General features: G+C 39.2%; 1 protein-coding gene and 1 long non-coding RNA gene across 2 annotated transcripts in view; one reads left to right on the top strand and one right to left on the bottom strand.

The window, feature by feature from the left end:
• ACTR10 (actin related protein 10) overlaps positions 1-9,895 on the bottom strand; it is a 29,366-nt gene extending 19,471 nt beyond the window's left edge. Inside the window, exons 1-4 of the mRNA XM_045451092.1 lie at positions 9,543-9,895; positions 7,093-7,165; positions 4,552-4,634; positions 3,655-3,763 (exon numbers count right to left, since the gene is read on the bottom strand). Coding sequence (XP_045307048.1) covers positions 3,655-3,763; positions 4,552-4,634; positions 7,093-7,165; positions 9,543-9,619 — 342 coding nt within the window. The 5' untranslated portion in view covers positions 9,620-9,895. The remainder of the gene's footprint in view (positions 1-3,654; positions 3,764-4,551; positions 4,635-7,092; positions 7,166-9,542) is intronic.
• Positions 9,896-9,950: 55 nt separating this feature from the next.
• On the top strand, positions 9,951-19,632 carry LOC123583906. The gene is made up of 2 exons (XR_006705044.1): positions 9,951-10,018; positions 18,635-19,632. It is a non-coding gene; the product is annotated as an uncharacterized LOC123583906 (long non-coding RNA).
• The last annotated feature ends 408 nt before the right edge of the window (positions 19,633-20,040 follow it).

Genomic DNA, 20,040 nt, shown 5'->3' with positions numbered 1-20,040 from the left:
TCTAACTATACACCTTAATAAATAAAAACACTCCTGGGGCGCCTGGGTGGCTCAGTCGGTTAAGCGTCCAACTTCAGCTCAGGTCATGATCTCGTGGTCCGTGAGTTCAAGCCCCGCATTGGGCTCTGTGCTGACAGCTCAGAGCCTGGAGCCTGTTTTGGATTCTGTGTCTCCCTCTCTCTCTGACCCTTCCCCGTTCATGCTCTGTCTCTCTCTGTCTCAAAAATAAATAAATGTTAAAAAAAAAAAAATTAAAAAAAAACAAACAAACAAAAAAAACCACTCCTTAAATCCTTTAAGTTGTTTTTATTCCAAATGACAATTATGAAACATTTTTATTAATTCTTGCTCTTTCTCTTTTGGAGGAAAAAATCAAAGAGATAAAAGAAGAGATACAGAAACATAAATTCTAAGGAAGATATTAAATTAAAAAAATAAAGAGATGCTTCTGTCATCAAAATGAAAATTAAGAAAAGGATTCTTTTTTATTTATTCTATTTTAATTTAATTTAATGTTTTATTTTACATTGGCGGGGAGAGAGAGAGAGAAAGAGAGAGCACGCGACACGAGCAGGGCAGGGGTAGAGAGACAGAGACAGAATCTGAAGCAGGCTCCAGGCTCTGTCCCAGCTGTCAGCACAGAGCCTGATGTGGGGCTCAAACTCATGAGCAATGAGATCATGAACCAAGCCAAAGTTGGACGCTTAACCGACTGAGCTACCCAGGCACCCCAAGAAAAAGATTCTTGATTGTCTTTACTCACAAAGTTTGTAATATGAGCTCTATCTATCTATTTTAATGCTTATCTTCATTTTTGAGACAGAGAGAGACACAGCATGAGCGGGGGAGAGGCAGAAAGAGAGGGAGACACAGAATCCAAAGCAGGCTCCAGGCTCTGAGCTGTCAGCACAGAGCCCAACGTGGGGCTCGAACTCGTCAACTGCAAAATTATGACCTGAGCTGAAGATGGACGCTCAACCGACTGAGACACCCAGGCGCCCTGTATTTATGTTTTTTAATTAATTTTCAGAGAAAGATAGAGAACCCAAGCACATGCATGAGCCAAGGAGGGGAAGAGAGAGGGAGAGAGAATCCCAAGCAGACTTCGCACTGTCAGCACAGAGCCTGCCACAGAGTTCGAGCTCATGAACTCTGAGATCATGGCCTGAGTTGAAATCAAGAGTTGGACACTTAACTGACTGAGCTACCTGGACGACCCTGAACTCTAGTTCTAAAATATAATATAGCAGTTAAAATTAAATTGAAGATCTATAAAAATCTTTGGTTCTATGTGACATTTTTCAGTGAGAATTTTCCAGATCTGGTGTCACCTCAAATATTAAATATTCAATCAAAATATGAAAGTCCTCATAACTAAATGCTAAAAATAATGGCTGTAGTTCCATTATCTAAGTAGACACAGCAGGTTTCCAGCCACATACAAGATAAGGATACCAACACAAACCCACTTAAAGCTCTAAATGTAAATATACTCATCTGTTTTATTCAGATAAGTGTTGATGCTGCTTCCTGTTTTGTTTTTTTTCTAAACGGCAAACCAAATCCCTAAGTTTATGACATCGGTAAGTACAGGAGAATGTGTAACCTGTTTCTCTGGGCCTGCCTTACTAAACTACAACTTAGAAATATTAACTGTTCTTTACTCATAAATGCATTGTGATTTCTGATATATTTTGAGCTCAGTAGAATATATGAAAAATAAATTGTTATGTGCTTAATTTCTTTCTTTCTTTCTTTCTTTCTTTCTTTCTTTCTTTCTTTCTTTCTTTCTTTTTCTTTTTTTTAATTTTTGGAGAAAGAGAGAATGCAAGCAGGGAGAATGGCAAAGAGAGAGGATCTTAAGCAGGCTCCATGCTCAGTACAGAGCCCGACACGAGACGAGATCCCACAACCCTGGAATTGTGACCTGAGCTGAAATCAAGAGTCAGATGTTCAACTGACTAAGCTACTCAGGCACCACTAATTTCTCACCCATTATACACATTTTCTACAATCTTCTAGTCTCCCTTGTTGAAAAACCCTAAATGTGTACAGCAAAAATTTTCAAAACTTTGAATAATAAGGATTCTGGCCTAAAATGAAATATAATCATCTTAAACCATAATTTTGGTTTTTAAATAATCTTGACCCCTATAAAATGAAAACTACAAGTAATATTATCACAATCAAGATTTGAGAGTCATTCCTAGCACTGTACACTTACTCTAAGGGAGACATTATTTGAATATTAGATATAATAAGATATAATACGAATTTTTTTTTTATGTAATAGGAATTTCTTGGTATAGTAGGATTTTTTTTTATATATAATAGGAATTTAAAGACTAACATGAAAGAACTAAAGAGTTTAGAGCAGTCAGAGTAACTAACCACTGGAAACCAGAAAGACCTGCAAAAAATACATCATAAGCTCCATAGTGAAGAATGTATCTTTTAATTCTAAAAAAGTCCCCTAACATAAAAACCTATATTAAAATAAATAAATAACAGAAATACCAATAAGAGGGGCACCTGGGTGGCTCAGTTGGTTAAGCATCCAACTTTGGCTCAAGTCATGATCTCACGGTTCGTGAGTTCAAGCCCTATGTTGGGTTCTGTGCTGACATCTCAGAGCCTGGAGCCTGCTTTGGATTCTGTGGCTCCTTCTCTCTCTGCCCCTCCCCCTCTTGTGCACTCTCTCTCTCTCTCTCAAAAGTAAACATTAAAAAAAAAAAAAAGAAAATATCAGTAAGAAGAAATCTTCAGTTTTCTAAGTATTAGATGAAATGCTGATTACATGTGAAATAACCATACAAACAAAAGAAAATAAATGGTCAATTTAAAGTGGTTTGAGTGTATTCTCACCTGGTTTCTTAAATGGATTGTGTAGTATATACAATGAAGGAAATTAAATGAGGATCTTTTAGTTTAAGCTTTAGTACCTACAAAAAACAACAACAGGGGCGCCTGGGTGGTTCAGTCCGTTAAGTGTCTGACTTTGGCTCAGCTCATGATCTCACAGTTTGCCAGTTAGAGCCCCCCCATCGGGCTCTGTGCTGACAGCTCAGAGCCTGGAGCCTGCTTTGGATTCTGTGTCTCCCTCTGTCTCTGCTCCTCCCCCACTCATGCTCTCTTTCTCCCTCAAAAATAAATATTAAAAAAAAATAATAAGTAATGGGGCGCCTGGGTGTCTCAGGAGGTTAAACATCTGACTTCAGCTCAAGTCCTAATCTCGCAGTTCATGAGTTTGAGCCCCACATCAGGCTCTATGTTGACAGCTCAGAGGCTGGAGCTGCTTTCAGATTCTCCATCTCTCTCTGCCCCTCCCCTCCTCACACTCTGTCATTCTCTCTCTCTCTCAAAAATAAAAATAAACAATAAAAAAAATTTTTTAAGAAGGCAAAGTAATGAATCTCTTTAACAACAACAACAATAACTGGGGTGCCTGGGTGGCTCAGTAGGTTAAGCATCCAACTCTTAATTTTGGCTCAGGTCATGATCTCACAGTTGTGGGTTCAAGCCCTCTCAGTGCAGAGCCTGCTTGGGATTCTCTCTCCCCTCTCCCTCCCTCTCTCTCCCTTCCCCTGCTATCTCTCTCAAAATAAACAAATAAACATAAAAAAAATTAAAAAGAAACAACATAAAAATAGGTACCTCAAAATACTTGAAAAGAACACGAGTGAGTGTCTCTCTGAAGTGGGAAGGACATAATACCGACTCGATAACCACAACTCGGCGGTCTCTAGGATTCACCAATAGATGCCTGGAAGGTGACAGCTTTCATTTATAAACGTAAATAAAAGTTTGTATTTATTTTGGCACATAGTACAATTTTGTTAAGAAGAGAAAGACACCTTCATTTTATTACTTGGTAAAGATAACATTCCTGACCTCTTATTACATGCCGTGCACTGTGTCACGATCTTTGTTAACGCAATTATCTCAGAAAACAAAAGTTACAGCCTAGTCTGAATACACACTTGAAGCACTAAAAAGATTTTTTTCTTTTTTTAGGTTATGAAAGTAATATATGCTCATAAAACTCCAAATATAATAGAAGTTTATAATTTCAAAAGTATAAATATTTTACACTTCGACTACACAGAAACTACTACTTATAGCAGTTTGTATATCTTCATTATTGTCGATGTGTATACACGTATTTTAACAGAAATATTTATTCCATAGATGTTGTTCTGCGACTTACTTTTTTCAAATATCAATATATCTAAGACACCTTTTATATAACTACATATACAGAACTCTTTTTTAATGGCTATAAAGTGTTTCACTATATGGATATATAATAATTTAATTATCCAACCTCCTTTATAAATGAACATTTAATTTGCTTTCAGTATCTCTTATGCTTGCCGATAGTCTAGTCTTCAAATATATTTTGGAAACGGCTGAAAACAAACAAGTAAAAACGGTAATGGGAGACAACTCTTTTTTGCATCAGATGTAACACAACCAAATATCACTATGACTGGCATTAGGAAAATCTAATCACAAAAGCTGGGGGGGTGGAAAACCATAACTACATCTTACCTGAAATACAGTATGTGGATGAATTCCTTTAAGTAGGAATATAATTCTTCTGTATTGATATTATATTGAACAACTTTGATAGGCTACAAAAAATTAAAATGATTTATTAATTTATAATAACAAAATAATTTCAAATTAATATATGCTTATTTATTGTACTAATCCATTTCCCAGTAATACATCAAAAGTAATCTGTATTGAGAATAAATACAAACCCTAAATATAAATTAATCACTTAAATTAGGAATCTTTAAGAATTGGCTCATCGAAGATGACAGAACTTTTGGTTTGTGGGGATAAAAGTATGTGTTCACAAGCAGAGAGCTATGCTCATTTGAATTTTTCCTCTATCTGGACTTACCATTTTGCCAGGACTGATAAAAATCAGCACTGATTAAAAAGTATGAAAAGCCTCCTCAAACACTCCAGACTTGGTTCAGGGCCTGCAAGTCACTTTCAAAGCACCAACACTTTCCTGTTGATAAGATCACCCCACTTAATTACTCGTAAAATGTGTACCTTCCCAACAGACTACCTACTCCAAGGGCCAAGCACACGGTGTCGGGCCTACGATACATCTTCCTTTAATTAACACAGTACCAGGCACAAAGTACATGCTCACAAATACGTGTGGTAAAAATGAGAACATACACTATTAGCATTACAACAGTATAGGCAAACACTCCCAAGCCATGAGTGCTAAGTCAACACCAATACATAACAAGGACTTCAATTATGATCCTCAGAAAGTTCTAAGTACTCTGATGCATCACTGGCAGACCTCTATTTACTTTTAATGCCAATACCATTAGCTCCGCTAATTTCATGATTTTATGTAGCTTAAAAAAGGTTCCAAACCATGTATGGCTGATTAGAGATTAATCTTCACAGAAATTTGTCTTTTCCAGATGAAGATAAAAGCTGAAACAAGTGGGGCGCCTGGGTGGCTCTGTCGGTTGAGTGTCCGACTTCGGCTCAGGTCATGTTACTGTGGTGAGTCTGAGCCCCACATCAGGCTCGCTGTTGTCAGTGCAGAGCCTGCTTCAGATCCTCTGTTCCCCCTCTCTCTACTCCTTCCCTGCTTGTGCTCTCTCTCTCTCTCTCTCAAAATAAACAATAATAAAAAAAAAAAGCTGAAAGCACTAAGAAAAGTGTCAATGAGAATGTTAAAGTTCTAAGTCTAGTCAGGAATCTATCTAGTAATTTATCAAGAATCACATTAAAATCAAGTATTATAAAGCAAAATAACATAAAAAGTGAATAGACAGGAACTTCCATCACATTTTGAATACCACACCACATGTATCTATTACATTAACGCTTACCCAAGGATTTGTAGAAAATTTTGCTATCAATAAAATGATTACCTAATCAAGCATAATTAAAAAGCTTTCTGAATCAACATATTTTGTGTTGATCTTAATGATCATCCCCATGCCAAATATAAATTGATGTACTAATCTATTCTGCTACAACATGTGTTTTATAAAACCAAATATGATCATATCCCATTGTTAAATAAGGGGATAATGTCTGCATAACATGTAATTTGTATTATGTTCGTTATTAGTTCATGTAAGGCAAGAGGAGCTAAAATTATAACAGTTATAACTCTCGTCAAGAAAGAGAATCATCAACTCAGTAACCAAACAGCTAGGCATCCTTTCAGATCTATTTTTCAAAAGCTTAAATGATTTTCTGTACCAGAGGCTCCTTTTCCAAAGCAGACCCTTTCATGACTCTTCACTGGGCTGCATTTCCGCTTGGTTCCACCTTAACAATAAATAGCCCCATTGGCCCCACACCCAATCTCAACACCCACTGACCAAAGTTTTCAATCCATCATTTCATTTTATTTTTACTATATCCGAGAGAGCCTCCAGTCACTCTCAGTTGCAAGCCAAAGCTATTCCAATTTTTTCCTGAGAGATCAATTATTATTTTGCAAAGTTACATGGGTTTTATATGGTCTCCCTCAGCCCTACTTTTCCCATTTGTAATCAAAGGGAAGTTCTTCAGGAATGCAAATATTAAGTTAAGGCAGGAACATCTGTATTTGATTTTAATAGGTGAATTCTATGGCACGAAAAATTATTCTTCCTATTGTTCTATAAGTCCTAATCTGTCAAATTAGCTTTGGCAGGAAACTTTTAAAATGAAATAATGATGTAAAAAATTTTTCTTGGAATACAGTCATAAGTTATATATTTAGCACTGTTCTAATCAAACTTACTTGAAGTCACATAAAAAATACTTTACAGGGGCACGTGGGTGGCTCAGTCAGTTTGGTTAAGCATTCAACTCTTGATTTTGACTCAGGTCATGATCTCATGATTGTGAGATCGAGCCCGTATTGGGCTCTGCACTTACGGGCAAGAACCTGCTTGGGATTTTGGGATTCTTACTCTCCCTCTCTCTCCGTCCCTCCCCTGCTCATGTGTGCGTGCTCTCTCACTACCTCTCTCAAAATAAGTAAATAAACATTAAAAAAAAAGTTTACAGTACAGCATTTGTTTTGCTAAATTGTTAAAAAAAAAATACCTTAGGCAGGCCAGCTTTTTTTATCACACTAGGAATTATGCATCTTGGACCAGTTTCTCCAGCAAATCCACACCTGCAAATAACAGAAAATTGAAACATTCAACTTATAACATTCTTTCTGTGTATTTGTCACAGAAACTAGTTTTGCTACCTTTGTTTCAAAGCAGTGGTCACAAAAAACATATGAAAACATCTCTGATGTATTCAAAGGGGCAAAGAAACTAAAAAGAAATACCATCCAATCCATTATTGTGTATTATAGGTAAAAAAAAAAAAAAAAATTGTTTCAAATTAGTGATATTGTAAACCAGTATACTATTTCAGAATTTCAAATCAGCATGCACTTTTTTTTTAAGTTTTAAATTTTGCCTAAGGTGCCTAGGTGGTTCAGTCAGTTAGGCATCCAACTCATGATTTCAGCTCAGATTATGATTTCACAGTTCGTGTTCACAGCATGGAACCTGCTCAGGATTCTCTCTCCTTGTCTCTGCCCCTCCCCTGCTCTCTCAAAATAAATAAACTTTTTTTTTAAAATAAATTTTACCTTAGTTTCAGGGAGCGTATCTCTATAACCCTGGATTTCTACTACATTATGGGATTTTATTTCACATAATGAAATCCCATAATGTAGTAGAAATCCAGGGTATAATTATGAGTTACTCATAATTCCATCATTCTAATATTAGCTTCCATATTGATGTGTTTGCTTTTGGTCTATTTTTTTTTTTACGCTATGCATATTTGACATAATCACGCTGTTCACACATCATGAACTCACACAATAAGCTTCTGCCCATATTATTATAGTCTTCACTGTTATGTATATTCAATCCTTTTATTATTTACTTATTTATAATATTTATTTATTTTTGAGAGACAGAACACGAGCAGGGGAGGGCAGAGAGAAAGGGAGACACAGAATCCAAAGCAGGCTCCAGGCTCTGAGCTGTCAGCACAGAGACTGACGCAGGACTCAAACCCACGAACTGTGAGATCAGGACCTGAGCTGAAGTCGAATGCTTAATGGATTGAGCCCACCCAGGTGCCCCCTAATTCATCCTTTATAAAAACAAACAAAAAAACCCAAAAAAGGATTCTCCTGAGTATTTAGGTATTTCCATGTATGTTTCATGTTAGTACAACAAAACTTTCCAAAAAACGCTGCTAAAAACGATCACCATGTAAGTTTAGTTTTAACATTATCTTCTCCTGTCCTATCTAGTTTTCAGTATTGCTCTCCTATCCCCAAATAGTTATTTCTATCTTCTACTAGTCACATCATGTTTACTTACACCAGTTCTCAAATTCCCCAGGATGCAACAACCCACTGGTTGATTTCAATTCCTTTCTTTTACTTCATAAATTCATCTTATCACCCTCCTGTTGTCTTTGTCAATAATCACCTTCCTGTATAGTAGCTTTCTGCTTCTCATTTCCTCATAGCCAGAGTAATTATCTTTGTCAGTCTCAATGTACTTATTATGGTATTAAAATAAGCCTTTAAAATAAGAAAACGTAAATAAGGGAAGATTTTGCATAGAACACTAAGAGAATGTCATGGATCAAGAACTATGTTTAATCCAATTCTGAAGCACCTGAAGTCTAATTCTTAAATAGGCGGTTTTGACCCTTTACTCAACAAATAATTATTAAGCACCTACTATATATTAGGCAATGTTCAGATATATATAAAGATTTTCAGATGTTTCTATTTCAAATACCTATATGAGGCAATTCTGGCTGTTACTTTCCTCTCTCTTGAACCTAGTACAAGGGCTCTCAACCTGAAGTCCAAGGACCACTGTGATGGTTCGCCGAACCCTGAAACCCTGTGCAAATATTTTAAGGTTTGTGCATCTGTGGTTTTCTTTCGGTCGTCAAAGGGATCTATGCCATCCAAAAGACTGAAAACTAATCTAAGTTTTAAAACTAATCTAATTTCCTAATCTAAGATTTTGGGGCGGAGGGGGGGCGGTGCAACAAAAGATCTCGAGTCTTACCTATAGGGCTTCACCTCTTTGTTTATGTGTGCAGTTTCTCTCATTTGACTTCCTACTCTTGGGGAGCAATGGCTCTGTCTTGTACTCGAATTTCCAGTACCAACAGCCACTCCACTCAATAAATTATGTCTACGTTAGTTCGGTTGCTACCTTCCCAAGCAAACAAGACCAGGATAAGGGTCTAAGTCATCGCTGTCATCCCCTGCATGGAAGACACCAGCGGAGAAGACAATTCTCTCGAAGCCTCCTGGGCCTCCCCAACAGTCAGAACCGGATCCTTGGGATTCGTATCGCTCACAGTGAAAGTAATACGGGCAGTCATTCGCGGAGGTGCGGGAGGAAAAAGTGGAGACCCGGCGACCTGCCCAGCGAGCCTGGGGGGGCCCGGCCCGGGCCTCGACCACCCGCCCTCCCCCGGGGACGACCGCAGCCAGCGCCGCCGCCACTCACTTGGTAAAAGCCTCTCCTAGGTCTATCACGACTGCCGTTTTCTCCCCGCCGCTCCCCAGGCCTTCATACAGAGGCATGGTAGTACGGAGAACAGTAAGAAAGAGAGCACGATCTTGGAACCCACCAGCTTCGGCTCTCGGAGGGGCGGGGCCGAAGCGACAGCGCGCGGGCGTGGCGACGGCGGGGACCTCAAGTGGCCGCGGCGCTCCGGACCCGGGCTGTCACAGGCTCTGCCTCATTCCACGTCGGAACCAAATCCTCCAAGACGTCCCCGTCGCCGGTACTAAGTCAGAAGAGACACGGGCGCCGGCGGATCGGGGTGCGGGATGAGCAAAGGGCCGAAGCGATCAGGCGCGCCGGGCACCCCGAGTGGGGCGGAGTGAGCCGGGTCCTTTCCACCGGCCACGCCCTCAAACAGCGCCTGGGGCGGAGGCTTCCCCCGCGCGGCTGCCGAGTCAGGGATCTCGGGTCTCCAGGTGGGGGTCATTGAACACACACAAAAAAAAACCCAGACCTTGATTTGTGCTGTCTTGGGGCAAAATTTGTTGTGCCAGGTGTTTTACCTATTGTTTATGCTTCTCAGGAAATAATGAGAATAAGTGTTATCTTTTTACCTGTACGAACTGAAGCTCAAAGAGATTAAAAGAGATTAAATAACTTTAAAAAATTTTTTTTTCCCCTGGGGTGGTCATTCCGCTGAAAGTTTTCGTTGTAATTCAAAACAACAACAACAACAACAACAACAAACAAACCAACCAGGGAAGAAGTGTCAACGAATCTCTATGCAGGAACAGACAGGGTGGTTTAATGGAAGGAACATTGAACCGAGGGTTTCTGTTTACTCAGAAACTGAGGAGCTAGCTGTGTAATCCGAGGAAAGTTAGGAAATCTGTGCCAGGACGGGCACACAATTGGAATTATATAATATGGAGTGTTTACAACTTTATCGTTTCACAGCTCTACTTTTTTTTCTGCTGAAATTGCCCATGGAAACGGGAGTTTGTGGGGTAGGTTGCTGCCTTGTCTCTGAACGATAGGAAGAGGAATGACCCGTTCGTCTTCCTTACCTGTGTGGATAAGGGATAAGGTCTTTCCATAGTAAGGGTTAAGGCTGTACAATGCAAAAAGTTAGACAATGTAATTCATGTAGAATTCACTGATCAGTGATCTTCCTGAAAGCAAATTGCCAGAGGTCTGAGGTTGAAGTTGGAATTGTGCTAGGGAAGGAAGCTTCAAAAAGACTGGAAAAGGATGAAGCATTTTGCTTCACAGGGTCAGAGTGAAGAGGACCTTTTACTCGGGTTGAAATTCTGTTTCTTCTGCCACCTTCTATCGAGTTCCTAATACTTCTGATTATCTATTTTCTTATCTACAAACTTTACTGCTACTTCACAAGGTATTTGTGAAGATCGGTTGAGATATATTTATGAAACAGTTTTGAAACTATGAAGTGTTCTCACCCATCCTGTGTTGTCCGTGACTGTTCATCAACTGTGTTAGTTTCCTAGGGATGTTATAACAAAGTAGGACAAACTGGGTGGAATTTGTCCACCCAGGAGAAATTTATTCTCACAGTTCTGGGAGCTAGAAATCTTAAATGAAAGTGTTGGCAAGGTCATGCTCTCTCTGAAGGCTCTTGGGGAGGATCCTTCCTTGCCTCTTTCTAGCTTCTGGTGGTTGCCTTTAGTCCTTGGTGTTTCTTGCTTAATAGATGTATCACACCAATCTGTCCCTGTGGCCACCTGGCCTTCTTCCCTGTGTCTAGGGTCTCCATGTAACAGTCTCTTCCCCATGTTTTCTTATCATTTTCCTCCTGTGCATCTCTCTGTGTCCAGATTTCCCTCTTATAGGAATACCAGTCATTGAATTAGGGTGCTAATCCTAACCCAATTTAACTTGGTTATATCTGCAAAGATCCTAATTCCAAATAAGGTTTCCAGTGGACAAGAGTTTGTGGGGGAATACTTTTCAACCCAGCACACCAGCTAAATATTGGTGTTCTCCATGGTTCTGCCCTGAGAGCCCTTCTTACTTTATACCCTCTCCTTTGACAATCTCTTTCATTCCCATACATACAGCTAGACTCATGTTTGTTGACTTCTGTTTGCTAGGTCTTTGCCCTCACAATAACTTCATGAGTTAAATATTACTTCTCCCTTTTACAAATGAGGATACTGAGGACAAGAGAGGTTAAAAATGTGCCCAAGACCTCTTAGCTGGTAAGTGGCAGAGCAGGAATTCAAACTCAGACTCCAGAGCTCAAACTGCACTGCTTAATTATAAAGTAGTTATGCATTAACTCAAATATGTATGTTATATCACAGAATTTTGAAACCTTAGTATATGAAATAACCTAGGAGGGTTTCAAGTCTAAACTCCAACCAAATACAAGACTCTCCTATCCATCTGTGATGAGAGTTTTCTCCCCAAATGTTTCCAGTGATGACTAGTTTCAATCTACAATGTACTGAAAATGCATTTGGTAATACAAGTAGGGGTTTAAATAAAAGGAAAATGCTATAAGGATAAACATTTAAAGAAGCCCAACTCTTCCAGCAGCTCGATATAATGGATCAGAGTTGAGCCCTAGCTCTATTAGCTGAGTGATTTCAGGTAACTCCATTAAACTTTACAAATTTCCTCATTTGCAAAATGAGGAAGATATACAGGCCTAATAATCGAAAGTAGGTTGAATGGAATCTGCAACCCTTGAGCTAATACTCCATAGTCTGTCTCCCCTGCGCTCCCTGCTCCCTTTTCCCAAGCCAGGCATTCCTATTCTTCTAACTATTCCTATTTTTGCAGTTTTCAGGCCACTCATGAGCCCATTTACCCACTTCTGGAATTTTCCTATTTTGTTAATGTGGCCCATAAGTTATACAACACCCAAGTTACATCTGAAGAGTTCATAGTATGACAAGGCACAACTCTCTTGCTCCAGCTTCTGTGCTTTATTAATTCATAGAGTCCATGTCCGTGTTTTATTTTCAGTCACATCATACTATTGATTCGGTTCTCTCCAACCTTGCAAATAAAAACCTAATGTGTACCAAAACTTGGAGATTTATACCTCTTTCTGTCAAATTTGACTTGGCTTGTTTGGGTCCATCTTTCCAGCCTTTCCATATCATGAAAAAACAAAAACCCAGGTCTTTTTGAATCAAAACTCTGGCATTTGACCTACAAAATATAGTACCACTCACAAGTTTGAGAAGCGTGCTTTCAAGTTTTTCGGGGCATATTATATGCTAGAACCAGAAACTAAAACAATAGGAAAGAATGGCCTACTCACAGACTATATTGGAGAGATGGACATATAAGGTAATAAATACTATTCTGGAAATATATAGACAGTATTAAAGGAGGAGGGAGGAAGGGAACCAATCAATTGCCTACAGAATAGTTGCAGCAGCTTCAGGGAAGTATCCATTCATCCATTCTTGAATTCAAGCTGATGCTCTGTTAGGCACTGGAAGTACAAATATAAAACAATATTTCTAGGGGCGCCTGGGTGGCGCAGTAGGTTAAGCGTCCGACTTCAGCCAGGTCACGATCTCGCGGTCCGGGAGTTCAAGCCCCGCGTCAGGCTCTGGGCTGATGGCTCAGAGCCTGGAGCCTGTTTCTGATTCTGTGTCTCCCTCTCTCTCTGCCCCTCCCCCGTTCATGCTCTGTCTCTCTCTGTCCCAAAAATAAATAAACGCTGAAAAAAAAATTAAAAAAAAATAAAAATAAAACAATATTTCTAGTCACATTTGCAGACAAATAAGCAAACTTTTAAAACTATTGGTAAAAGTTAATGCTTGGATGAACATGGTGCTTTAAAGGCAGAGACCAGGGAACAACTTGAAATTTTTCCATGGGAGGTGGGACACAATAAATGAACTTTAGAAGCCTAGTGGCAGTGTTCCAATTGACCTACAGAAAGGGCATTCCAGATTGAGACAACTGCATGTGGCAAGAGTTTGTAAGAAATTTGGTAAGGCTAGAGGGGTAGGTGCCAATTGGCAAAATTGCCAGTTGGGTGGTGGGTCTAAATCATTAAGCCCCTTACTGATATACTGGGGACTTTGGACTTTATGCTATAGTTATTAGTCACCATTCAAAATATGTTAAGCAAGGGAAAGACGATGTCATATTTGTGTTCAATTTGATCACTTTGCATTCACTTCTATTTTTATTTTTATTTATTTTTTTAATTTATTATTTTTTTAATTTACATCCAAATTAGTTAACATATAGTGCAACAATGATTTTAGGAGTTGATTCCTTAGTGCCCCTTATCCATTTAGCCCATCTCCCCACCCACAACCCCTCCAGTAACCCTCAGTTTGTTCTCCATATTTCTGAGTCTCTTACGTTTTGTCCCCCTCCTTGTTTTTGTATTATTTTTGTTTCCCTTCCCTTATGTTCATCTGTTTTGTCTCTTAAAGTCCTCATATGAGTGAAGTCATATAATATTTGTCTTTCTCTGATTGACTAATTTCATTTAGCATAATACCCTCCAGTTCCATCCATGTAGTTGCAAATGGCAAGATTTCATTCTTTTTGATTGCCGAGTAATACTTCATTGTTTATCCATCCATCGATGGACATTTGGGCTCTTTCCATACTTTGGCTATTGTTGATAGTGCTGCTATAAACATGGGGGTGCATATGTCCCTTCAAAACAGCACACCTGTATCCCTTGGATAAATACCTAGTAGTACAATTGCTGGGTTGTAGGGTAGTTCTATTTTTAGTTTTTTGAGGAACCTCCATACTGTTTTCCAGAGTGACTGCACCAGCTTGCATTCCCAACTTCTTTTATTTTTATTATTTTTTTTAATGTTTATTTTTGAGAGAAAGAGAGAACACAGGGAAAGGGCAGAGAGAGAGGGAGACAGGATCTAAAGCAGTCTCTGGACTGTGAGCACAAAGCCCTACGTGGGACTCAAACTCACAAACCGAACTGTGAGATCACAACCTGAGTCAAAGTTGGGCGCTTAACTGACTGAGCCATCCAGGCACCCCGTCTTTATTTTTTTTTAAAGCTTAGTTATTTCGAGAGAGCACATGTGAGTGGGGGAGGGGCAGAGAGAGAGAGAGAGAGAGAGAGAGGGAGCTAGAGAACCCCAAGCAGGCTCCATGCTGTCAGTATGGAGCCAGACATGGGGCTCAAACCCACAAACCATGAGATCATGACCTGAGCCAAAATTAAGAGTTGGACACTTAATGGACTGAGCCACCCAAGTGCATCTGTGTTCACTTCTTTTAAAGTGGGGTAGACTGGGGCACATGGCTGGCTCAGTCTCTAGAACATGTGACTCTTGATCTTGGGGTTGTAAATTTGAGCCCCACATTGACTGTTGAGATTACTTAGAAAAATAAAAAAAATAAAATCTTGGGCTTTCTTTCTTTCTTTCTTTCTTTCTTTCTTTCTTTTTGAGAAAGAGAGAGGGCGCAAGTGTGTGAGGGGCAGGGAGTCTCAGGAGGGTCAGAGAGAGAGAGAAGGGGAGAAGTGGGGCTCAAGCTCACCTGATGTGGGACTCAAACTCATGAACCATGAGATCATGACCCGAGCTGAAGTCAAATGCTTAACGACTGAGCCACCCAGTGGCCCCCCCAAAAGAAAAATCTTTAAAATGGGATAGACCAGGGGCGCCTGGGTGGCTCAGTCAGTTGAGCGTCCGACTTCGGCTCAGGTCATGATCTCACGGTCCGTGAGTTCGAGCCCCGTGTCGGGCTCTGGGCTGATGGCTCAGAGCCTGGAGCCTGCTTCCGATTCTGTGTCTCCCCCTCTCTCTGCCCCTCCCCCGTTCATGCTCTGTCTCTCTCTGTCTCAAAAATAAAATAAATGTTAAAAAAAAAATTAAAAAAAATAAAATGGGATAGACCAGAGTGAAATGGAGGGGATTGAGATTGTGGTGAGAAACCAATTTGCAAGCTATTCCAAGAGTCCATGAGAGAAATGATGACCATTAACTAGGTGATAATAATATATATGCAACAAATTACCTTTAAAATGTTCCCCATATGGGAGAAGACCAAATTTTATATTTAGTAACAATAAAATTGCAATAAGGCATTGATCACAATTTAGAGCTGTTTTTTTCAGACACTGTTAGAAAAATATTTAATATCTGATCTAATGAACTAAAGTTACATGGTCAGAAGTTCTTTATAGTTCCGGTTATAGAAGTCCCTCCAAATTAGTTTTTTTCTAATATACAAGACTTAATCAGAATTGCAGATCTCATAAGGTAGCTTTATTTTTCAATTCCTTCTGCAGGTTATGTCCCCAAAATGAAGATAATAACTAATCCTTAAACCCATATTGAAAACTGTTCATTCTTAGTCGTCAAAATCCTCCTCAAAGCTAACAATTACTTATTGTTTCAGGAATAACTTGTCTTCTTTAAAAAAAATTTTTTTTTAATGTTTATTTTTGAGAGACAGAGACAGAGGAAAAAAAAAAAAACAACAAAACAAACAGCACAACTGCAGAAGGGCCACAGAGAGAGGGAAACATGGAATCCAAAGCAGGCTTGAGGCTCTGAGCTGTCAGCACAGAGCCCCGAGGGAGCCTGAACTCACAAACAGTGAGATCATAACCTGAGCCCAAGTCAGGCTTAACCGCCTGAGCCACCCAGGAATAACTCACCTTCTTTAATTCAGAGACCCATGTTGGGTCCAGAGTGGCTGGGAAGGTGACCCAATCTTAGGCTTCTTGAATGCACCATAAAAGCTCTTCAACGTTTAGTCAAAGAAGAGTTTTCATTAGTACCAATGACTCAAGCAGTTGCCTTTAGAGCTAGAGATCTGGAAGTTTTCTAGCCCCCTCTCATTCAATCTTTTCCTATCCCAATCAATTGCAAAGTTCTATAGTATGGTAAACCTTATCTATTCCTTTCCTATTTTGCAATCAGGATTATAACAATACCTGCTTAATTGGACTCTCTGTCCCCTCCACAGTCCATTGTCTGTACTGCAGGCTGAATAAGCATTCTAAAATGCAAATGCAATCATTAACACTCTTTGCTTCAAATCTTTCAATGATATTCTGGAGTTTTAAGATAAAGCAGTAGCTATAATAACCTACCAGTAGTTTCCCAAATATATCCTGCTGCTTCACACCTCCCATATTGTGCTGAGAATGCCTTCTTTATCTAACATCTTTGTTCTTTGTCTCTCCAAACTTTGCTGAAGTATCACCTCCTCTGAAAAGCTTTCCCTGACCTCTGGTCTGTCAGTGTATTTAGATCTTTATCTGGGCCTCCATGACATCCTGTGCACATTACAGAACACTAAAATATTTTTGCCTATTTAGCTTGCTGTTGTCTCCCTCGTGCCTAACAGAGCATCTGGAGTATTGTAGGTTCTGTATAAATTATTAATGAGTAACTAACATTGATTACTGTAATCTCTTATTTACTGTGCCTTCACCCTGAGAGCAGAGATTTTGTAGACCAGAACCTACCTGGAACTGAGTATGGAATAGGCTTTGGTAGTTTTTTGAATGGATGACAATGGCATAGAAAGATGGCCAGCTACACTGCCTCCCATCTTACCTTGTAGCCAGTTGGCAAGGCAAGTGGGAAATTGCTTTAGACTTTGTATGTAGCTGCCCATCTGCGTGATTGACCCCAATAGTGCTCTTGAATCTGACCTCTCAAAGAATATTTCATGACACATTTCATGAATACTCATGACACGTTGAAATAAAACTTCAAAAAATGAGCCAGAGCTCACAATGAGCTGGAATTATGGTGGTGTGTCCCCTTTGAGGAAAGAGAAGTAATTCACTAGAGAGTAGAACCAGAAACTGTGTTAAGGTCAGGACATATCTGGGCTGATTTATCACACTCTTCATTCTTGTAGAACTACATAATGAAAATTTATTGCTAACTATAAGATATGGCAAGATCTTGAACTATCAGTCACAGAATCCATTACTCACAGAATATTTAAACTTACTTGTAAAGGCAGAGAATATTGACTAAAATATTTAATAAATATTTTAATAAACCATACATTGAGCCATAAATACGTTTGTTTGCTGAACTAGCATCCATTTTATTAATATTCTATTATAAATTATTTCTTTTTTTTTTTTAATTTTTTTTTCAACGTTTATTTATTTTTGGGACAGAGAGAGACAGAGCATGAACGGGGGAGGGGCAGAGAGAGAGGGAGACACAGAATCGGAAACAGGCTCCAGGCTCTGAGCCATCAGCCCAGAGCCTGACGCGGGGCTTGAACTCCCGGACCGCGAGATCGTGACCTGGCTGAAGTCGGACGCTCAAGCGACTGCGCCACCCAGGCGCCCCTATTATAAATTATTTCATGCCGTGCCTACAAATGAAAGAATAGAAATGGAAGTTTTCTGGTTTCCCCATATTCTTACCTCAGGCCAGAGTCAGGTTTGGAATAGAGCCTACTGACTTGGATTTGTTTGTATTACTGCTAAAATGAGAGAATGAAGTTTTTGTTGTTGTTGTTGTTTTCTCATTATTTTTTTCTATTAGTTTCAAACAGAAAGTTTGATATTTTAGTCTGAAAAGATAGAGTACATAGAATGGTTGGATATAGACCTGATTTTTAAAAAATAGGTTCACAGTAGAATGACTTAATTAAGAGTGTCTATTTGTGAGGTGCCTGGGTGGCTCAGTTGGTTAAGCGTCTGACTTCAGCTCAGCTCATGATCTCATGGTTCATGAGTTTGAGCCCTGTGTCAGGCTCTGAGCTGTCAGCACAGACAGCAGGAGCCTGCTTCTGATTTTGTGTCTCCCTCTCTGTCTGCCCCTCCCCTGCTAGTGCTCTGGGTCTCTCTCTCTCAAAAATAATATAAATAAAAATTAAAAAAAAAGAGTGTCTATTTGTTACAGTTATGTTACTCTAAGTATTTGTTTACATTCAGGGCAGTGATGGAAGGAACATTATTCCTTAAATAACTGATCCATGCGTAATAGCTTATGGTTTTGTTGAGAAATCGGTAAGATATAATAAATGCTAATGAAAAAAACTATTTGGGGGGAACTTTTGATAAATTACATGTTTTTATTATAGAAAATTCCTCTTTTATTAACAATAGCTTTGATTTTTTGATTATCTAGTACATGCAGGCACAGTGCTATATCCATTATCTCATTCGATCCTCACAAATCCTCATTAGTCACCAAATGAAAAATAATTCTTGCTCAGAGAGGGTAAGTAACTTGTATACGTTCATACCACTTGTATGTGATGAAACCTGGGGTTGCTTTTTCTATCGCCCCACACTGCGTTTTGAGAAAGATGACAGCTAAATTATAAATGCGGACATCAGGCACACGGAAAAGGAAAAAAAATCCAGAGCCAAAACATTTAAATAAATGTGACAAGATGCATCTAAAATTAAACAGCGCATTGAAGGGTGTGATTTGTTCAGCTACAGAGAAACTATTCCCAGACAGTCTAGATTATGTCTCTAATCAATATGCTCGGTGAGGGAAAGCTATTCCATTTTTTGAAACAGATCCCACACATTTTAGCTGAAAATAGTTAGTCATTTCATAACCAAAAGGGGAGAGTAATCCTTTAACGTCCATATGGCATACGTTTTCTGAGCTTATTTTTGAATTTCCTTCAGTTCCTTAAACCCCAGCCTGACGGGATCACTTGGCAATGAGAAGAAACACTGCCATGTGTGTCCTATCAGGACACGCATGGAGCCCCTCTTCTCCAAGTCCTTATCTGACAGAGGTTGTTTTGCCATCTGGGCTTATTGCTTGAAGTTATAAACAAGTCACAGGAACAATGACTGGAACTTTTATATTAAGCAATCGTTGTTAAAATGTTTTAGATGTGATCGTGGTATTGTAGTTACGTTATTAAAGACTTCTCTGATAGAGTTGCATGATGAAAAATTATATGATGCTTGAGATTTGCTACCAAATAATATGAGGAGGGGCAGATTTAATTTATGGATGGGGCAGATAGGCCTTGGGTCAGAGGTTTGGGGGCCTGCGTAATGGCTAGTTGGGTTTCTTTTGAACATTGCTTTGTCTACTTTTGCATATTAAAAAAGTAAAAGTTTTTAAAAGAAGAAATAAAAAATACAAGATTGAATCCATTCTTGGGACATGTGTTCATTCTGTGATAATTCTTACCTTCAAGTACAGCATTTAGGCTATACATATAGTTCTCAAAGTATATTCTGGTAGGGTTGCTTATTATCATGGGGATCGGTGCATATGGACAATATTTACATTAGGATAACATTGTTTTTCTAAATTCTTTTTTTAATCTTTTTTAAAAAAGTTTATTTACTTATTGAGAGAGAGAGAGAGAGGGAGAGAGAGAGCATGAGAGCATGAGTAGGAGAGGGGCAGAGAGAGAGGGAGAGAGAGAATCCCAAGCAGGCTCCACACTGTCAGTGCAGAGCCCCATGTGGGGCTCAAACTCGCAAACTGTGACCTGAGTTGAAATCAAAGGTCAGATGCTTAACCCACTGAGCCTCCCAGGTGCCCCCAGGATAAAA

Source organism: Leopardus geoffroyi, chromosome B3, assembly GCF_018350155.1.
Source record: "Leopardus geoffroyi isolate Oge1 chromosome B3, O.geoffroyi_Oge1_pat1.0, whole genome shotgun sequence".
In the NCBI taxonomy this organism is placed as follows: domain Eukaryota; kingdom Metazoa; phylum Chordata; class Mammalia; order Carnivora; family Felidae; genus Leopardus; species Leopardus geoffroyi.
The sequence above is the reverse complement of the archived record's forward strand: the minus strand, read 5'-3'. Positions and strand labels throughout refer to the sequence as shown.